The sequence below is a fragment of the Paramormyrops kingsleyae genome, chromosome 24 (assembly GCF_048594095.1).
Source record: "Paramormyrops kingsleyae isolate MSU_618 chromosome 24, PKINGS_0.4, whole genome shotgun sequence".
In the NCBI taxonomy this organism is placed as follows: Eukaryota; Metazoa; Chordata; class Actinopteri; order Osteoglossiformes; family Mormyridae; genus Paramormyrops; species Paramormyrops kingsleyae.
Window position 1 is genome coordinate 21,873,446 of NC_132820.1, and position 22,178 is coordinate 21,895,623.

The following is a 22,178-nucleotide window of genomic DNA, read 5'->3' on the forward strand; positions in this document are numbered from 1 at the left end:
CGCCACTGCTACGGAGCACATCATCAACACTCTAAATAAATTTGAACAGTTATCACCGGACTCCCCCAAACTCGTTTTGGGAGATTTCAATCACTGTTCGCTTGACAAGTCCCTCAAAGGATTCCATCAGTACGTCACATGTACCACCCGCATGGGGAAGATTCTGGACAAATGCTATGGTTCAGTCCAGGATGCATACAGATCTCTTCCCCTCCCCCCTCTCAGCTTGGCTGATCGTCATACAATCCTGCTCGCCCCAGCATACACGCCAATCATCAAAAGGGCAAAGAAGGTTGTTACAAACATCAAACAGTGGACAGCAGAAAGCATCCAAACCCTACAAGGATGCTTTGAATCTACAGACTGGGACAATCTTCTTTCTTCCAACAATATACATGAGCAGGTAGACACAGTCTCATCATACATCTCCTTCTGCGTTGACAATATCATCCCATCAAAAACAGTCACCATCTTTGCCAACAATAAACCTTGGATCACCAAAGAGCTCAAGGAAATACTAAACAAAAAGAAAAGGATTTTCTTTACTGGCTCTGAATCAGACAAGAAGGAAATCAACAGAGAAGTCAAACTAGCAATTAAAATGGCAAAACTGAAATACAAAGACAAAGTGGAGCAGAATTTTTCAGAGGGGAACCTCCGCTCTGCTTGGCAGGGACTGAAAACCATGGCCACTGTGAACACAGCTGTCTCCAGTCCCAGAACCATCCACGTTGAGGGCAGCAGCGACACATCACTCCCTGATGACCTCAACTCCTTTTACACCAGGTTTGAGTCAGACAACTCCACTCAGCTCCAGAGTTTAAGATCCTCACTTAAATCAGACAACTCCGCACTCATCTTCAACACTCTGGACGTAGTGAATGCCCTTAAGATGACTAGAGAGAGAAGTGCACCCGGCCCAGACCACATCTGCAGTGGAGTCCTGCGGCATTGTGCTCAGCAACTAGGTGGCGTATTCCGGACCTTGTTCCAGAACTCTATGGACAGCGGCATAGTACCCCGCCTCTGGAAACATTCCACAGTCATCCCCATTCCTAAAAAAAGTATAACCAAAGTTCTGAATGATCTTCGGCCCGTGGCTCTCACCTCTCTAGTGATGAAAGCCATGGAAAGGGTCGTAAAACACCACATCATCAGAACAACTAACCCCTATATGGACCCGCTTCAGTTTGCATATCGCACAGACAGAGGTGTTGACGACGCAAAATCATTCATTATAGACACCATGCATAAACATCTGGAGCAGCCTAACTCATCAGTTAGACTCTTGTTTGCCGACTTTTCCTCAGCATTCAACACTCTGCAACCCCACATCCTGGCTACTAAACTCTCCCTCAACTTTCATCTGGACAACCAGTTAATCCTGTGGATATTGGACTTTCTGACCAACAGATCACAGAGGTAAACAATACTCTCTCTGACCTCCGTTATACCTCTACCGGGTCACCACAAGGATGCGTGCTGTCTCCTCTGCTCTTCATCTTATACACGGATGACTGCAGAAACACACAGCCCAACTGCCATCTGGTGAAGTACGCTGATGACTCCATCCTCCTGACTCTGCTGTCAGGCCCCTCACACAACCATGGTCACGCTCTGCAGAAGTTTGTGGGCTGGTGTGACACCTCATGTCTGGAACTAAACGTGACTTACTCCAACAAGCAGAGAGACCTGGCTGCAGCAGTTACCACCTTCATCCATGGTAAACCAGTAGAGCTAGTCCAGGAGTATAAATATCTGGCCACCATCTTTGACCATCTGCTGAAATTCTCCTCCAACACAGAGGAGATTCTTAGGAAGTGTCATCAGCGGCAATACCTCCTTAGGAAGCTCAATTCCTTTGGAGTCAGGAAAGACATTTTACGGTCCTTTTACTACTCCTTCATAGAGAATGTCATCTCATTCTCCATCATCTGCTGGTTCCATTCCACCAGCATGCAGCACAGAAATCGGCTACAGAGCACTGTCAGCATGTGCTCTAAGATTATTGGTCTGCCCTTGAGATCCATATCACACATCTGCGACCAGCAGACACACAGGCTAGCACTCAAAATCATTAAAGACCCATCACACCCGCTGAACTCTGCCTTTGAGTGGCTCCCCTCCAAACGTCGGCTCCGATGTCCCGGTTGCAGGACACAGAGGAGGAGGGCCACCTTTGTTCCTAAAGCTGTCCTTCTTTTGAATTCCTGACACCCCCCCAAACCCACCATTATCACCTCACACTCCCACCTCCCCTCCCCCTACAATCCAGACCTCCTCTGATCTCTCATCTCATCTCTCTCTTTTTTTTCCCCACTTTCATCATCATGCATCTTATTGCCTCTGTACTTTAAGCTTTATTTATTTTGTTCATAGTTCATTATGTGTGTGTGTCATTTGTTGTGTTACTACTGTTATTTGTGTGCGTTGCTCCTCTGTGCCTTTTAAATTGCCCCTCGGGGACAAATAAAGTTTTTTGAATTGAATTGAATTGAATTGTATTTCTACGGCGTCCTGAGCCCTGCTGACCCCTGCTGGTTGCCACCGGGGAGGGAGTAGACGCAGTGGCGGCAGACACGGTGATGGAGCTGGGTGCCGCCGGCCCAGTGCGGCATTTCCTCCGACGGCCTCCACCACTGGTGCTGGTTCGTCCTTTGGGGTTAAGGTCACATTCGATCTTCCTTCTTCCTCATACTTTTTCTACCTCCAGCTGAGGTCCATGCTTAGGGCCTGTAATATCTCTTTTTCCTTGCTTCTTCCTCTTCACCCGCTGTGCAGATTTGCTCTGTCCTTTCACCTGTTTCTCCTGATCGTGCCATTCCCACTGTCTGGAAGTCTCCTGATCGTGCCATTCCCACTGTCTGGAAGTCTCCTGATCGTGCCATTCCCACTGTCTGGAAGTCTCCTGATCGTGCCATTCCCACTGTTTGGAAGTCCACCTTCCTTGATCTGCTTCTGCTGGAACTCTCTGCAGCCTGGATTAACAACTCGTCTGGTTCTACGATCCAGAGCTGGCTCCATGACGTGCAGCTGGTAAAGGACTGGCTGTGGGTCACGTCCTGAGGCCGTATTCCTTGTTTTTTGTTTTGATTTTTACTTTCCTAATTTTGACATTTCTTACTGATTTAAGTATGTTATTTCTTTTCTCCTCAGTTTTTAGCTGCACTCTTTGGGGCTGGGTGCTGCCGGTGACCACTGTTGGTCCTTTGTCTCTTTTCCTTTGAGGTGCTGTCTCAGAGTGTATTGGGGGGGGGGGGGGTCGAGTGTGTTTTGTTCTGTTCCGTCTTGTTCTTTGTTATAAAATCTCCAATTAAAATTTGATCACAAAAAAAAAAAAAAGAAAAAGCAGAAATCCTAGTTTCGATAACTTGAGAGTGAAGATGCAATCCCTAATACTAATAATGCAATTTAAGGAAATTGAAAGATATATAAATGATTTTACTTAATAGTCAGTTCCTGATGTCAGCATTTGGATTGAGCAGGCTGCTATATTTGGTGCACATGAACCTTTCCAGCGTTGTTTTTCGCTGTTGTTCTGCATATCAGGGAATCTGTGCACTAACTGTCGTGTTTTTATAGGTCAAGTTCCCCTGTTGAAACGCAGGCGGCCCAATTCAAGACCAGCGCATAAGTCTCCAAAGCCTATATTTCCTGTATCCAATAAGACGACAGAATTTTTCTCAATGTGCAATACTGACTGCCAAGTGTGATATCTGTGATGTGTGTGATGTAGTTTTGTTGTAGAGTGACATAAGGATTCAGTCTAATTAAATGTGCTGTCCCCTGTCTTTTTAATCCCAAAGGACGAACCAGTACCAGTAGTGGAGGCCGTCAGAGGAAATGCCGCACTGGGCCGCCGGCAGCCAGCTCCATGACCATGTCTGCCGCCACTGCATCTACTCCCACCCCGGTGGCAACCAGCAGGGGTCAGCAGGGCTCAGGACGCCGTAGAAATACAGCGGAAGGCCGGTCAGGACGTGGAAAGAGGTGTAAAAAACAAAAGGGACCATTTACAAAAAATTTACAGAGTCTACTACGCTTCCGTAACAGCAAATTGGTAAACCCCTTCAACTCAACCTAGGTGGGTGAGAAGATCCCGTGTGAGGATCTCACCCAGAGTGACGACGAGGTTGCAACCATCCTTCACTGAGCTCTCATCGGAGGCGGACGCACTTCTCTCCCTCTCCCTCCCCTTATCTTCCCTGCTTTGCTTCTCTCGTCTCGTCTAGTCTACTGTCTTACTGTCTATACTTGAGAGACTCTCTCAGCCCTGCTCTTCAAAACTAAGGAAATTATGGATTTGATCAACTGGTCTCTCAACGCAATTGACACCATCTTCTCGACGAGAAGCCCAGGTTCAGGGGAACCTGACTGTTCTGCAGGAACATACGCAGCTGGCTACACGATGGACGGATGGGAGAAGTGGAGGGTCGTGTGTCTGGCAGCTCTTTCCGTGGAGGACATCGAAGACATTTACCTATTCGGAACCATGATTACAGGTCTGATGCTGATTGGATTAGGCATTGCCCTGACTTATCGGAAATTGAAGAAAACGGTGACAGCCGCTCAAAGCCCAACTAGGCTGGCCGGGATGATTGACGGACTTGGCAGAGCTGTTGGCGCCCAGACTATGGCTATAGATCGCAAACTGGATAACATCACTGTGTCTAACGACCGCAGATTTAATAACATCACCGTGACTATGGACCGCAGATTTGATAACATCATGGAGAGGCTCACGGCTCTGCAAAGGATTTTGGATGGCGGAGACCAGCATGGACATTAGAGGAACTGCGAAATTACAGTTTCTCGCCTGAAAACCCAAACAACCCCATTCTATCTGCTTTTGGCTCCCCCCTAATCAGCACGGGCCTTGGCCAAGGCCTCTGCTGAGCTCAACAACTCCCCCTGAAGAACAAGGCAGTGAGACTCTCTTGCATTCCTCTCCCCCAACCACAAGGGCACCCTACCCCCATCCCACGCCTTCGCCGCTTCATACCCCCAGCGTGAACGAACGGGTCCTTGTACAGCGCCGTTTGGCTGCAGGAACGGACGGCTGTTTGTCTATGCTGGACTACCTCCACCTCCCCATTCCCCTCCCCTGTTGCAAGTCTCGACTTTAGTGTTGTGAGATGTGGTGACTATGTGCTTATTGCTGAGGTGTTTTTTTTTTCTGTTCCTATATTGTACTTCCTACTGGAGTACAGTCTGGGGGCTGTTTTTTTTATTCAGCTCCACTCTCCTCACGTAATCTGTTTCTCTGAGTTTTCCTACAGTCCGCTGTCTTCCTGACCTGTCTGCCCCCCTATAATGTTTGTGTATGTATGGTCGGGTTGATGGCCTGCTTTTCGCTGATACTTGTGACTAGTGACATGGTGAATTGCAACAGCAAAAAAGGGAATCAATCAATCAATCAATCAATCCTGTGTCGCACTCCATCAGTGTCAGAACCTGAGCCCTGCTCACCCGCCTTCTCCCCCACTTCTTAGTTCCGTCACCAGTCCCATCCTCTTTTGTCTCCTCTCCATCTCCATCTTTTTTTACACTCTCCTCCTCCGTCACTACGCATACTGTACTCTCACCTGTAAGTCCAGCCCCACATCCATCTTCAGCTCCAGCCCACCTCTCTGTATCAGGTTCCAGCACAGGCTGCAGCCCCCTCATCTCAGCTGGTTACGGGTCCGACACCCCCATTTATGTCCCCTACTGTTGTTTTTGAAAAAATGGAAAGATTCAATAAGTTGCATGACTATTATCTAAGCAATTGCCCTAAAATGACCTATGAGGCCAAGTGTTTTACTTATCACTGGTGTATTCAGTTTTGGAATGAATTTTTAAATGCAATTTACATCTGCAAGTAGGGGAGGACTCAAAACTCAGAGGCTCACTACTCGTATGGTGAGAATTGGGTTGATGAAGTTGAGGTGATATTTCCTAGTGATGCGCTGGACCAGCTGAGTGCCATCCCCAGGGTCCTAGAGATGGCTGTGGAGATGGGCTATCTGTGTGATGTAAATGGTTTTTCATAGAACCTGCAAATAATTAGGTGAGAGATCTCACAAGTACTTAGGATAAGATAAGATTAAGATAGGATACGTTAAGATAGTGTTAAACTAAGATTGGATGACATAGCATTATGTGACGCCCCTGATGTCTGGAGGATTTGCCAGCATGAATGAAGCTCACTAACAGCTCAGGCTTCTCAGAGGGCATTGACATTGCATCAGAGAGAAGCATGGTAAGGGCTGGGACAAGTTCCCCTGGCTGACTCTAAACCACTTCCTCTAGCAAATTAAACCCAAGTAGTGGGTGATCAAGCGGAACACTGCAGACAAGAAAAGGCACTGTGATGGGCTCGCTGAAGCTGCCATTAGCGCTCAAGCTGACCGTGATCAGGACCTAGCCATCAAAAGGAAGAAAGTCTCCATTTACAGCATGGACCTCCAGCTCTTCCTTATCATCACATATTTCACTGAGAGGCCTCACCGGGGCATCTGGTAGGTACCTCTCCTTCCAACCTCTGTTGATCATACTCAGTTGAGCTCCTGCATCTAGCAGTGCATCGACTGTCAACCCACTGAGGTTACATCGTGCAAGAGCCTTGGCACCTATAAACTTAACCAGGCGCCTACTCATTTGACTGGGTATGAGAAGAGGGGATTGGGGAAATGCTTGCTCATTGTGGTCTTTTGGCCTATGTTTCATTATAGCTGGCTTAGTCTTATTGGTGTCTGAGCCCTCTGTGTCGCACTCAGTAGTGTGAGGTGGGCACAATTGGGACTGAAGGTGAAGCCCGGTCACTGCCTGTCCCACAGCAGAAATCAGCTCACGTTTTCCTGACACTTGGGTTTCTTCAGACAACCCACTGCCCTGTGGCCCTCTTCACCACAGTAAAAGCAATGCGTGCAACCTGGGTGGTTTAGTTCAAGGCATTTAGCACAGCTGTAAGATTTGGCTTTCTGTTGGTCTACTTTACCTGGGCAGTTGTGGCAAGACCGTGGCTGTTGGGTCTGCAATGGCTGTTGCAGTTGTTCAACTTTCTTCATTAACTCCTCCACTCTCTCAGTTAACTGTTGGAGCACTTCAGCTTTGGGCTCTTGATCTGAACCATGTTTCTTTGTACTGTTGTTTTGCGCTGCTGCAACTTCAAGCTGCGCTCTCTGCACATTTACAGGTCTCTGCCACACAACTGTCCCTAGGCGTCTTTGTCTTTCATTCTCAGTGTTTGTTATCCTCATCATTTGTTTTAGGATTGTCTCATCAGACACATTGCTGTCTGAAAGCAGTGGTTTAAGTTCTCGACGTATGTCATCATGCTTATGGCCGAGGCCCTGGTATACTGTGTGGAGGAAAATGTCTTGGACTGTGGTCACATGGTATTTCAATTCAGTGCCAGCATATTTAGAAGCAAATAGGATCTTTTGTTTGAGGCCTATGACTCGGTACAAAAACTGTTGTGGTGTTTCATTGTCACTCTGATTTGCGCACATGAGCTCTTGGAATAGTTCCGTGTTACTTCGCCCCCCTTAATGGGACTGTAAAAAGCCTTTAAGCTTATCCTTGTGTACTAGCATGTCTATGAAGTTTCCTGATTTAATGACTTTGAGAACACCTCTCAGGACTTCAGTCTCACTGAATTGCTCTTTAAGGCCATTAAGAGTCTGCAGCTGTATATCATTGCAACAGTAGACTAAGCTAATTTCCTAGATCCTTAAATTTGCAAGCAATCATTTGAAGAGAGAATGAACCTTTACTATGTGAGAAAGAGAAGTGCTCCTCCCTGCTTAATCAACTTAAAACACATAAAACATTCTCCTTCACCTTCTCCCTTATACTACAAGCCTTCCATTTCAGTTTAGCTGATTCTTAGCACAACTGACTAGTAAATTTCTATGCTATATTGCCAGTAACTCACTAGCAGTGTACTGATTTTTCAGCTATGCCCTTGTTTGTCAAAGTTTAATTATCATTAATTTCCCCCACAAGGATTGTTGATGTACCGCTTAAATAATCTCAACCAACATATTGGAATATTCTTATGACAGAGAACCTATCGTGTTAGATGGCATAATTAAGTTACAAAAAAAGCAGTCGTGTGTGTAGAAAAGAATCTGCTGTATTGATTTTATTTAACCAGGAAAAAAATCAGCATGTAATATTTCGATTAAATGTCCTTTTTATTTATGACATAGTTTCATAGACAAAGAGCAAGTACTAAATGACCAACAGCAAGCAGTTATGAAACAGGAAAAAGAGAGAAAGAGTCCGACGGAGTCACCACTAGATCCAGTACCAGGGGGGTCAGCCACGTTTCCGTGAAACATGGTATATTGCAGTTTCTTGCATCGCGCTGGAACCCCAACCTCGCTCTTAGGTCACCTAGTTTAGACTGGACGTTTGCGAGCAGGACTCTGGGCAGTGGCGGGCGATGTGCTCGTTTCCTCAGTCTGTTTCGGACGCCGCCGTATGTCCCACAGTGCTTCTTTGTTCGGCGCCGCGGGGTCATGCGGCCGTGTCCTTTGTTTGGTTTGATTTACACAAACGTAAAAGCATGGACTATACCCCTAAAGGGAGGCCTTATTGAAATAATATGAATCATTTAAGGCCTGCATTCCACAATTAGATTAAAATGAGTACAATCTAATGTTAATATGGACGGATGTGTGTGTATGTGAATGACTGTGTGTGTGTGAGTCCTGTCAACAGGTACCAAATGCCCCTCCCCCCCCAAAAAAATAAATAAAAAATCTGAAGTTTATGATTAATATGGGAGCCCAGGAAATGTACAGGGTATGTACACAGGGCTGACAGCTTCTTATTATAATGTACTACAGAATGTGCAGTTAAAACAAAGAAAAAAAAATATCACTGACAATGCACCAAGACTGACAATGCACCAAGACTGGCAATGCACTAAGACTGACAATGCACCAAGACTGACAATGCACTAAGACTGACAATGCATTAAGACTGGCAATGCCCCAAGATGGCAGCATGAGGTCATTGCACAAAACTGTGAGGAAATGCAACCCAGGTTGATCAGAAGGATAGTGCGGATGGTAGAAAGAGCCATGGAAAGCATTCAAAACCATTCAAACTGAGCTCCAAGATCAAGGTACGTCACTTACTGATCGCACCATCCGTCGCCTTTTGAACAATAATGGGTTCCGTGGAAGAGAATCCAGGAGGACTCCACTATTAATAGAGAAACATGAAAAAGCTAGAGTGGAATTCAGCAAAATGCATTTTGACAAGCCCCAAAGTTTCTGGGAGAATGTCCTTTGGACTGGTGAGACAAAATTGGAGCTTTTTGGCCAGTCACATCAGCTCTGTTTACAGAAGCAAGATGAAGCTTTAGAAGAAAAGAACACCATACCTACTGTGTAACATGGAGGAGCTCGGTTTTGTTCTGGGGCTGCTTTGCTGCATCTGGCACAGGGAACCTTGAATCTGTTCAGGGCACAATGAAGTCTCAAGACTACCAAGGCATCCTGGAGTGAAACATACTGCCCAGTGTCAGAAAGCTCAGCCTCAGTCACAGGTCATGGGTCCTCCAACAGGATAATGACCCAAAACATACAGCTAAAAGCACTCAGGAATGGCTGAGAAAAAAACATTGGACAATTGTTAAATGGCCCTCTATGAGCCCAGATCTTAATCATATTTACCATCTATGGAAAAATCTAACAATTGCAGTGGAAACGCCACCCTTCAAACCTAAGACAGCTTGAGCAGTTTGCTCAGGAGGAGTGAGCCAAACTACCTTTTGGCAAATGCAGACGTCTCATGGTGAAGTACAGAGATTGCTTGTTGGCAGTGATTACTGCAAAAGGTGGTGCAGTTGCGGGGTTACAAACATGAGCAACTGCACTTACTTACGAAGTTTATATCTCTGCACTATTTATTTACTGCCTGTGTGCACCTTGCACGTCCTGTTACTGTGATGTTAAGTGTTACTATATGTTGTACTGGGTCCATGGAGAAACATTGCTTCATCACTCTTTGTACATGTATGAAGCTGCTGATGACAATAAAGTGACCTTGAACCTTTAATGGAAAACTGTGTAAAATAAAAGGCAAACCTCGACCCGTACCAATTCAATTCAGTGAAGTTTAATAGAAAACAAGACTTTAAACAGCGTGTGAACGGGAAAAGTAATAGTGATGTGACACAAACTGACATACCTTTTACACCTTGGTGGCCTTTGCCTAGACACCTCTGCTTCAGACTGGAGGTCAGACATCGTCTCTGCCTCTTTGGCCTTCCTCCTGCCCTCTTCATAGCCGTCTGTGGAATACAGATGCAATAAACATTATTCAATCCCCTTATAATCACTCAGCAGGACACTCTGCAGATTTACTGAAATTGAATACTTTGCAGAATATCAGTCAGCCTCCACTACAGCCAAACAATGATCACATATCTTAGCCAATGGTCATGCATACAATAAAACAACAATGGTGCTTAGAAGTTTGTGAACCCTTTAGAATTTACAAGTTCCCTACAGCTCTAAGGTCCATACAGAGGAGATGAGGAACATGCAGTTTGCTAAGTCACCAAGTTACCTAAGAACACTAAGGAGTTGCTGAAGAAGCGCAGTAGAGACTGTTTTTTCTGAGAATCCTCAGAAAGAACTGTCTCCCCAGAAATCTGCTCCATGCCTTTTATCACTGTTCCATGGAGAGTGGTACGGCAGCTGCACTTCCTCAGACATGAGAGCTCTCCACAGGGTCATCAGGGCAGCGGAGAAAACGATTGGCTGCCCTCTCCCCTCCCTGGAACAGATCTACACCTCCCGATGCCGGAAAAAAGCTTTGGACATTTCACAGGATTCATCACATCACTGTCTCTTTCAGCTTTCGCCATCAGGCAAGAGATACAGAGCCATGAAAACCAGGACAAATCGCCTGAAAAACTGTTTTTTCCCCAAAGCAATCATGGCACTAAATGCAAAACATAACAGTTCATTTCTTATATTTAATCAGTGCAGTATGGTTATTCAGTGCAATCGGTATAGTCAATGCAGTATTCAATGCAATTTGTATATTTTGTAATATTTTATTACTCTTTTTATACCTCACATTGACTTGAATTGCATTTTCAGTTTCGTTGTCCAAGTGACAATGACAATAAACATTATCTTTATCTTTGTTAGGTGGCTACGTTTACATGCCTTAATGCAATTAAGATGTTTTCATGTAAACAGATTAATTGGGGAACTCATTTATAAATCTGATTGAAAAAGATGGTAAGCATTCATACAAACATTTATAGGAAGATTTTGGGATTTATAAAGAAAAACGTTTTGTGAAAAAAACGCATATTTCGTGAACGAGGTTGAAGCAGATGCTGTTTCGACAGGATCCTGTAGAGGGCACTGTGTATGCTAAATCGAAGGCTCCAGGAATGTATTTGGCATTTATAATAAACAATAATAATTCAAATATTTGTGGGCACACGGCATTTGGCTCTGAAATTACACAGTTCTTTAAAATAAAATTTAAATTTGCAAACTGAGTTGTATGCTGTGTTTGAATGTTCAGATATTATTATTATTATTAGATATTTCACTGTGTATTTTTCAACTTAATGCCCTCTGAAACTGGTACTATTTCATTAAGACCGACTTAAAAACAATGGGGGGGGGGGGGCGGGTCTCCCCGGGGCTGGCGGGGCCCCCGCGGGGTGTGCGGGTGGTCCGGGCTCCTGGCTCTGTCCGTGCCTGCGTGGCCGACCCCCGGGCCTGTGGCCGTGGGGTTCCTGGCTCGTGCTCGCCGGTGGGGGGCACCCGGTGCCTCCCCCCCTGCCTTCCTGGGGTGGGCGCGCAGCCATACGGTGGCGGGGGGCCCGGGTACCTGGCCGCTGTGGGGCGGCTGGGTCCATGACCCGTCGGAGCTCTCCCGGCCGTCTGGGGGCCCCAGGGCGGTGTTGTTGTGGCCTCGCACACTCACTGGGAATCATTCCATGTTAACCTGCACACTCATACATACACTCACAGCACACAAACATACACACATACACATATGCGTACACACACACATACACGTATGCATAAACACACACACATACACGTACATATGCACACGCACACACATACACACACTTTCATATCAACACACATACACTTAGAATGCACACACACATAGACATGCACGCACACATGTACACACACACACACACACACACACACACACACACACAAGTGAGTCTAGGGCTCTCTTCCCCCATTTTATCCCTCTTTCTCCTTGTCTGGGTGTGTGTGTGTGAGAGTATGTGTGAAAGTTGGTGTGTGGCTTCCACTCCCTCCTCTCAGATGCAGATACGGGTACGGCGATATTTAGACAGTGTTCCTGGTGGTCTGCTTATGTATATATATTTATTTTCTTTCGTTGGTATTAACGTATTTAATTCCAGAAGCAGATACTGGCACAAGCATATTCCCATGTCATAACGGTACCACTGGTTTCTTTGTGTGTATACTGTTTGTGTGTGTCCCTGGATCTTATCTTTCAGATACAGCAGCTGGTGTGATGATACGGTGTAAAGCAGCAAGATGCAGAAGCTGTCCTTTTATCACTCTTTCCTTTTTGTTCTACTGTTTGTTATGTATTATTTCTCTTTCCCTGTCTCTCTCTCTCTCTCTGACCCCCCTCCTTATTTTATTTTTATTATGTATTTATTTATTTTTCTACTTCCTCTGTCTCTTACCCCTTTCTCTCCTTTCTCACTTTCTCTCTCTATCTCTTTCCCACTAACCGCCCCTGTCAGCTCCGGCTTTGTGGCGCAATGACATAAAAATGATTAATAAAGAGTATACCTCAAGTAACAAGAGGAGCTTAAATCCGAAGCTCCACTTTGCAAAATAAAAGTGTTGGCACAATAAAGCACCCAGACGAACATCCTGCTTGCTAAACTGCCGGACACGACAAGGGGGAAAAAATACAATGTATTTTCTGCCCAGGTTAAAGGCTTCTTATTCATAGTTCCTGTACGGGGGATAGTGCTCACAGCGGCACATGCTGTGCAGTTTACAATAAAGACATTTTGAAAATACAAAATAATGTATGAAAAAATGATTAAGCTGTAGCACATACTTTTATTTCAAATATGAGTTTCACAAATTTCCCTGTAATGAAAATGGTGAAATAACCCAGGCTTAATGTGATATTTCATTTGTAACACATCTGTTCTCCAAACTTTGGCCACAAGATCTTCTTCCTGCCAGAATCTCTCCTTTCCTTTAATCCTCGGCTGTTGGGATCTGCTCTGCTGCTTGGAAGTTCCCCGGGGAGTTAGTGTTGGGAGGTTCTGGTGGAATGTGACCATCGTCAACCATGGGCTGGATAGCGCTGTGGTGCCCAACCTGGCTCTGTGCCCTTCTTCTTTCATCTGCCCGGGCAGTGCCAGGTTGCCTGTGGTCGTCCCGGAGACACTTCGTCTTCCCTTGCTGTACTCTCAAGCCTCTGAGACAAGCACAATTTCAGCTCTACACTCAGCAAGACCTTTAAAAGTATAAAAATGAATAGGCCCTAAAAATGGAGCCTGCAAGTTTTTTGGCTCAACACAAGTGATCAACTAGCTATCGACGCTAATGACCATTCATTAAAATGTCTAAAAAAGCTTCCTCCTTGTATATGCACAAACATTTTGCACACATGACGTTATCATGCATATATACTCACCTAAAGGATTATTAGGAACACCATACTAATACGATGTTTGACCCCCTTTCGCCTGACTAGAAATTTACTAGTCAGCTGTGCTAAGAATCAGCTAAACTGAAATGGAAGGCTTGTAGTATAAGGGGAAAGGTGAAGGAGAATGTTTTATGTGTTTTAAGTTGATTAAGCAGGGAGGAGCACTTCTCTTTCTCACATAGTAAAGGTTCATTCTCTCTTCAAATGATTGCTTGCAAATTTAAGGATCTAGGAAATTAGCTTAAATAATATAATATTATAATATAAATATTATATATATATACACTCACCTAAAGGATTATTAGGAACACCATACTAATACGGTGATTGACCCCCTTTCGCCTTCAGAACTGCCTTAATTCTACGTGGCATTGATTGAACAAGGTGCTGAAAGCATTCTTTAGAAATGTTGGCCCATATTGATAGGATAGCATCTTGCAGTTGATGGAGATTTGTGGGATGCACATCCAGGGCACGAAGCTCCCGTTCCACCACATCCCAAAGATGCTCTATTGGGTTGAGATCTGGTGACTGTGGGGGCCATTTAAGTACAGTGAACTCATTGTCATGTTCAAGAAACCAATTTGAAATGATTCGAGCTTTGTGACATGGTGCATTATCCTGCTGGAAGTAGCCATCAGAGGATGGGTACATGGTGGTCATAAAGGGATGGACAAATTGTAGCCTCTTTTCCTATTTGTAGTGGAGATGAATGGTACCCGGTGGGGTCTTCTGCTGTTGTAGCCCATCCGCCTCAAGGTTGTGCGTGTTGTGGCTTCACAAATGCTTTGCTGCATACCTCAGTTGTAACGAGTGGTTATTTCAGTCAAAGTTGCTCTTCTATCAGCTTGAATCAGTCGTCCCATTCTCCTCTGACCTCTAGCATCAACAAGGCATTTTCGCCCACAGGCCTGCCGCATACTGGATGTTTTTCCCTTTGCACACCATTCTTTGTAAACCCTAGAAATGGTTGTGCGTGAAAATCCCAGTAACTGAGCAGATTGTGAAATACTCAGACCGGCCCGTCTGGCACCAACAACCATGCCACGCTCAAAATTGCTTAAATCACCTTTCTTTCCCATTCTGACATTCAGTTTGGAGTTCAGGAGATTGTCTTGACCAGGACCACACCCCTAGCAATCATGGCGTTAAATGCAAAACATAACAGTTCATTTCTTATATTTAATCAGTGCAGTATGGTTATTCAGTGCAGTCGGTATAGTCAATGCAGTATTCAATGCAATTTGTATATTTTGTAATATTTTATTACTCTTTTTATACCTCACATTGACTTGAATTGCATTTTCAGTTTCGTTGTCCAAGTGACAATGACAATAAACATTATCTTTATCTTTGTTAGGTGGCTACGTTTACATGCCTTAATGCAATTAAGATGTTTTCATGTAAACAGATTAATCGGGGAACTCATTTATAAATCTGATTGAAAAAGATGGTAAGCATTCATACAAACATTTATAGGAATCCTATAAATACATGATACAATCCTATCATTCTTATACTATGGTATCTTATATCATATAATCTTATCTTAACCTTATGGTAAGTTATCCTGTCTTAGTCTTAACTTATATGCTATTTTATGTTATACAATCTTAACTTGACCTATCTTAACCTTATTGTTGAGCTTTCTGCCTCCATATGTATGAACCAAATGTTCTCTTCATTCATTTGTGTAAATCAATAAACTGATTAATATTGTAAACTGGTGTTTTATTTTACGTCTTTTCAGTATTTACATTTTCGTTTTAAAGCATACATTTTGACACACGTCTACACACGTCTGCTGTCATGAAAAACTTACAGAAAGAGAGAAGAAATCACTCCACACGCAGCATACATCGTGTCACACATTATACATGCGCGGAAAAGAAAAAGTAGACCCTTTTTGTCAACATCGTGGAAAAAACTTAATAATCAGAAATAATACAAACATATGAGATGAGAACACATAATCCAACACTTATCCTATATAATCTTAACTTATCCTATGTTACCTTATGCTACAGAACTTGATCTTAACCTTAACATATCCTATCTTAATACTGATAGCCCATCTCCACAGCCAACTCCTGAACCCCAGGGATGGCACTTAGCTGCTCCAGTGCATCAATAGGAAAGATGAAGACAGCATGTTCCCCTAATTTCCTGTTTCTGATGGAACGCCATCCGACCTCACCGTGGCGAAATGAATGGCTGATATTATAGGTACGGTAATAGATACAATTAGACAGTTGTATTGTCTGGCGTTGTCATAGCTGCAACACTAAAATAATATAACTAACCAGAGTGCACATGCACATGCATTGGTACTATGTCTCCGCGATGCTTCAAAATCCATCGGCAAACATCTCTGTGATGCAGAAACATCGCTACCGAACATTTGATTCCATATTCCCCCGATGTCTGCGCCATGTATTTCAACAGTGATGCGATGTTAATTTGATCACTCTGCAGCCTTTAGCCCGCTGTTATTTTCCGTTATTAGGTTATTATACAGGGCAGCTCAGGCCGGGGGAGCAGGCGCTGATGCAGCCCGGTGCCGCACCCACCACACGTCGGAACTGCTCGCGATCCCGGCCGGCGACCCCCCAGGCAGAGATCTAGACACGCTCGATTCAGTCCCACCCTTATTATAATTACTTTTATATCCTCCTGAGACCCAAGGAAAAAAGTGTCCTTCAATTGTAGGTTATGTGTCTTTGGAGGAAATAAGACATCTTACAATTTAGATTTTTTCTAATTTATTTTTATTTTTAATTTCACAGCATGTCCTCTTTAGTGCACAACAGGAATAAATACGTTTCCTAACATCAGTGAAAAAATAAATGCAAAAATACAATGTCCACTACAATGGACATAAATGAATGGGTCGGGTCTCAGGAGGATATGCAGTAATTGGTAACTAGTCATTTTCAGTAACTTGCACGAGACTGCCAGTTGGCTGAATCCGAAATAGTTGTAGTGCTACAAGGCTGGATTGTTACAGGGACTGTGTTAAATGCAAATGCTGTTCTGATTGCGTTAAAATCAAACGTTTTTGCTCAGATTTCATGAATTTGGTGGTGTGCTCTTTATAGTATGCCAAGTTTTCCTAAAAGCAGATATTTTTTTTTAAGGTGAAATAGAGCAGCGCATTGAATTGTAATGCCTGTATCTTGAAACGTAGCGTGTTGCCAGACTCTCCGATGCACAGCTCTATGGTCCATACAGAGGAGATGAGGAACATGCAGTTTGCAAAGTCACCAAATTACCTTTTGTTAAGTGGCTACGTTTACATGCCTTAATGCAATTAAGATGTTTTCATGTAAACAGATTAATCCGGGTGCTCATCTATAAATGCGACTGAAAAGTATGAGAAGCATTCATACACACATTTATAGGAAGATTTTGGGATTTATGAAGAAAACGTTTTGTGAAAAAAACGCACATATCCCTGGGGAAACCAGACCACCTTATGATTAGAGGAAAAATATGTCCATTGCTTAAAATTATCATACAGACCCAGTGAACTCAAAAACAGGTGTTTTGTAAAAAATAAATGAGATTGAAGGAGATGCTGTTTCGACAGAATCCTGTAGAGGGCACTGTGTATGCTAAATCGAAGGCTCCAGGAATGTATTCGGCAGTTATAATAATAAACAATAATAATTCAAATATTTGTGTACACACGGCATTTGGCTCTGAAATTACACAGTTCTTTAAAATAAAATTGTTTAAAAAAAGTTTTATGAACAAGTCAAATATGAATTATAAAATACAATTTTCCAGTTAAAATACTTATTTTAAATACATGCCTCAGAAATTCCGACACTGAAGAGGGAAGTATGGTGAATAAGTATCATTGGTTCTAACTGAAGCCAAAGGCGAGGAGTACAGCAATTTCACTCAAGAAATAAAAATATCCTCAAAGCCAAACCGCTTCAGAACATAAAACAAATAGTTCCATTCAACACGATCAAAGGCTTTCTCAGCATCTAAAGATAGGAGTACCTCTGGGCACTCAGACGAAGATGATGTGTAAAGGATATTAAATACACGCCTAATATTAAAAAAACAACTGTCTATTTTTAATGAAACCAGTTTGATCAGATGACACAATGGAGGGTAATACAGATTCAAGACGGAGAGCCAACACCTTAGCCAGTATCTTAACATCAACATTAAGGAGACTAATTGGACGGTAGGAGGAGCAAGCGAGGGGATCCTTGCCCTTCTTCAGAAGTAAGGATATTGATGCCTGACGTAGAGTTGGAGGCAGGCATTGGGACTTTAAGCTGTCATCAAATACATCCTTGAGTAAAGGGTTTCATTTTGCTGCAGACTTTTTATAAAACTCTGTAGGAAAGCCGCCCGGGCCTGGACATTTCCCACTCTGCATGCATGTGATAGCTTTATGAATTTCATGTAAGGAAATAGGATTCTCTTACATTCTCATCCACGGTGGGTATATTCAGGTCTTCAAAGAACCTATCCATTAAACTCAGATCAAAAGAGTGTTTAATACAAATTAAAATAGAAATCACTAAACTGCTTATTAATATCTAAGGGATCTGATAATAGTCCTGTGTCAGAATCAATCTGGGCAATTACTTGAGTACTAGATGTCTGTTTTAAACTATAAGCCAGAGCCCTGCTTGGTTTCTCCCCATACTCATAAAACATGTGTCTGGTTTTTAACAGAGCCCGTTCCGCCTGTCCAGTTGAGAGCAGATCAAATTCAGCCTGATACATCATCCACCGTTTATATAGCTCTGGAGATGGACCAGTGGCATAGGCTTTGTCTACTCTAGAGATGAATTCCAAAAGTTATGTTTGCCTAGCTACCTGTGCTTTATGAACAGAGGCATTGTAGGAGATAATTTGGCCCCTCAGGTAAGCCTTGAGCGTCTCCCAAAGTAAGGAAGGAGAGGTCTCTTCATTTACATTAGTTTCTAAAAACATATCTATACCAGCATTTACGAAGGCAATAAATGATTCATCTGACAAAAGAAGTGAAGTGAGCCTCCATCTGAATCTGCTAGGTCTATGATAGGGGAAGGTCAGGACCAGTGTTACAGGTGCATGATCTGATATTACTATACTGTTATAAACACATTCTTTTACCAATGGGAGTAGATATGTATGTATGTATGTATAAAGAAATAATCTATACGTGAATAATAAAAAGAGTATTCCCTCTTTGTAGGATAAAGAAATCTCCATGGGTCAGACACCTTGCAAGATTGTAAAAAAGTCTCTATGCATTCAGCTGTTTCTGAAGCACCAATTGGGCGATTGGAGGATCTATCCAATACTGGGTTAATTACACAGTTACAGTCACCAGCTAAAATAAGCTGATGAGTGTCCAGGTATGGTACGGTCAATAGAAAATTGTTCATGAACTTAGAATCGTCCCAATTTGGAGCATATACACAAGCTAATATCACAGGCAAACGGTACAGTTTACCCACCACAATAACAAAGCGGCCATTGGGGTCCAATATTGTTTCAGACACTTCAAATGATACTGATTTGTTGATCAAGATTCCAGCCCCCCTGGCCCTACTCCGAAAGGTTGAATGGAATACTTGTCCAACCCAGCCTCTTTTTAAACTCAAATGATCTGACCTGCGCATGTGCGTCTCAGTTAAGAAGGTTATATCCGTTTTTAAAAACTTAAGATGAGCAAGGACCTTGGTGCGTTTCATAGGATGATTTAGGCCTTTCACATTCCAATTAGTAAACTTAACTGACTGGCCACTCCTCCCAGAAGCCATATTTGAATTTGCCATATTTAATACTGGTAATATCCAGCAGACATAATCTGAGTTGCAGTAAATTAATTCTGTCACTCTGGTAGATGTCATGTTCGAAACAAAGTGTAACCACTAATGGACAAAATGAAAGACAAAAAAAACAACAAAATAAAAAAGAGACTTTAAGTACAAAAACACCACCACCCCCACCCCCCAGCACTATCCCGAACACAGTGCATATCCCAAGAGCAAAACACTGCAAAATTCTAACTTGGGTCTCTAATTTAACCAAAAACGACCCAAAGCACAGCGAGCAATCACATTCAGAAATATATATACAGTGGTACCTCGGTTCTCAAACTCACTAGAACTCGAATTTCTTGAAAGTCGAACAAACCAGTTTGACCTAGAACTCGATCTGAATATCAGAAGTCGAACCATGAACACTGACTTAATATAAATTGTACGCGCCAGGAAATGAGTCATACGACAATGCAACTCTTACTTGAATGCCTTCTTCACAGACTGGACGATTAACCAAATAAAACTAATGACAACAACCAGAAACGGCTGATCACATGGGGATCCCACACGAGCTTAACGAGGGGGCGTGGCACACGGAAGGAGCGGACGATCGGGGCAGGACAGGGGTAATGTTGGGATAATATCTTTATCGTTTTGGAAGCCATTAAGAAAAAAAACGCTCTTCTTGTTTTATCCTGTTCATTTTGTGTTGAAGTGCTTAAAAAAACACACACACACACACACACATATTTAGGTGTCATTTTGGGGGGCCGGGAACCAATTAATTGGTTTTCCATTATTTCTTATGGGAAAAATTAGATTAGAACTCAAACTTTTTAGGATTCGATCTGGAGTCCGGAACGGATTAAGTTCGAGAACCGAGGTACCACTGTATAGTGCAAAATACCATGTATTTTGTAATGTCTCAAATGAAGTAGGCCTAAACTAATATTAGGCCACTAAACATAGTGTACTATCAAAGAGCAGCCCATTGGTTTTCAATTCAGTAGCCTAATATGAAATACTATGGTTTAATGGTTTAAAATTATAGTAAACAAAAGCAGCTCAAGAAAATCAACTATTCATATGTTATAGCCTATTTATATGAGGAAGAGAACAAGAATTCCCGGCATGTTGAAAAAAGTGCCTACACCAAACCTTTCCATATAGACTAATAAGAACCGAGAGAAAAAAGGGAAAATAAATGTCTTTCTCATAAATTGAGCAACATAGCACTATCTGCATTTAGTAGGCTATAGACCTGGTTAATTCAACTTTGACACTGACGGTGAAATAAACCTGTACAGTTCGGTCACTTAAAAAACACTGACCGTTTTTGAAAGTTATGTCTGTACCTGATCATGATGGAGGAGAATGGTAGTCTTTATATACGAGATGGCCCGATGGGGATCGGTAAAGGTTTTTTCCTCGCCATCAAATGTGATACGGAATGTAGCTGGATAACGGAGACCAAATCTCACATCCTTAACAGTTCTAAGGAGCTGCTTTGCCTCTTTAAAGGCAGCTCGCTTCTTTGCTATCTCCAGAGTGAAGTCCGGAAAGATGTGCACACGCTTCTCCTTGTAAAACAGCTGCTTCTTCTGGCTGGAGAGGCGAAGGATGCGATCCTTCACGTCACCATGATGTACACGGATTATGAATGGTCTTGGCCTCTCCCCTTCCCGCAGCCTCGGTGCTAATGAACGGTGGCCCCGGTCCAGACGTGGAGTTTCCTCCAGGTTCAGTATCTCCTTCAAAGCAGTCGCGCAGAATTGCCGCGGGTTGGTCCCCTCTTGGCCCTCCTCTATTCCAACAATGCATTTAGTTGTCAGGTTACACACATCTGACTGCAGTTTTTTCGCAGCAGTTTCCAAAATGAAGACTGTAGAGCTCCACGCCGTGGTAGACTGCTCGAGGTCGTCCAAACGCTCGGAATGCTGTGCATTAGCAGTCTGTAAGGAGCTAGCCGTAGAATGCAACTCTTGGCGGATAGAAGTTATTTCTTGCCAGAGGACAGCAGTTTGTGTATCTATTTTCGTGCCCAATAGTTCAATCGCTGTCATAATTTTCTCAACCGAATCCGAAGAAAGTTGCTGTGCATCACCCTCAGTGGTAGCCTTCTTGCTAGCTGTAGCAGGTTTCTGTGAGCGACTAGCCATTTTTAAACGAGGAGGAAAACAAAACTTTTAAACGCGTTTTCTTGCTGCCTTAGTCCTTCAATTAGTGATGTTAAACTTTTCGGATAAATATTTATCTATCAATATAGCTTCTGCAAGTATGTAAATATAATGAAAATGAAATTGCTCGCTGAGCTCCAGGACCTCACAGCCTCACGTGTCGAACGTCAACCGGAAGTTCCCATGCAATTGTTTCTTAAACATACCTTTACCTATCTTATCTTATCCTATGTTATCTTACGTTATGTGAAATGTCGCTATTTACATCTGACAGATAGCCCATCTCCACAGCCATCTCCAGAACCCCAGGGATGTCACTCAGCTGGTCCAGCACATCACTAGGAAATTTGACCTCATCTTCATCAAGTCTCGGTCGCAGGGGCACCCTCATTATCCCCGTACGAATAGTGAGCCTCAGAGTTTCCATTCCTCTGTTGCTTGCAGATGTGAGCTGAGCTCATGAAGTCGTTCCAGAACTGCTGGCACCAGTAATGAGCATAGCACTTGGCATCATAGGTCA

At 43.3% G+C, this 22,178-nt stretch overlaps 1 protein-coding gene across 2 annotated transcripts; it reads right to left on the reverse strand.

Annotated features, from left to right (window-relative positions):
• Positions 1-8,947: 8,947 nt before the first annotated feature.
• LOC140582401 (uncharacterized) lies at positions 8,948-21,912 on the reverse strand. Of its 2 annotated transcripts, none has more exons than XR_011985357.1 (3): positions 10,570-10,788; positions 10,189-10,291; positions 8,948-9,453 (listed from the first exon to the last, which is right to left on the reverse strand). XR_011985357.1 is itself a non-coding variant. In XM_072706760.1 (3 exons), the coding sequence occupies exons 1-3, from the start codon at positions 21,638-21,640 to the stop codon at positions 9,380-9,382; spliced, it is 981 nt and encodes a 326-aa protein (XP_072562861.1). In that variant the 5' UTR covers positions 21,641-21,912; the 3' UTR covers positions 8,948-9,379. The 2 variants fall into 2 exon arrangements, 1 of the variants encoding a protein (XP_072562861.1); XM_072706760.1 differs by lacking the exon at positions 10,570-10,788 and adding an exon at positions 20,837-21,912.
• Between the last annotated feature and the right edge of the window lie 266 nt (positions 21,913-22,178).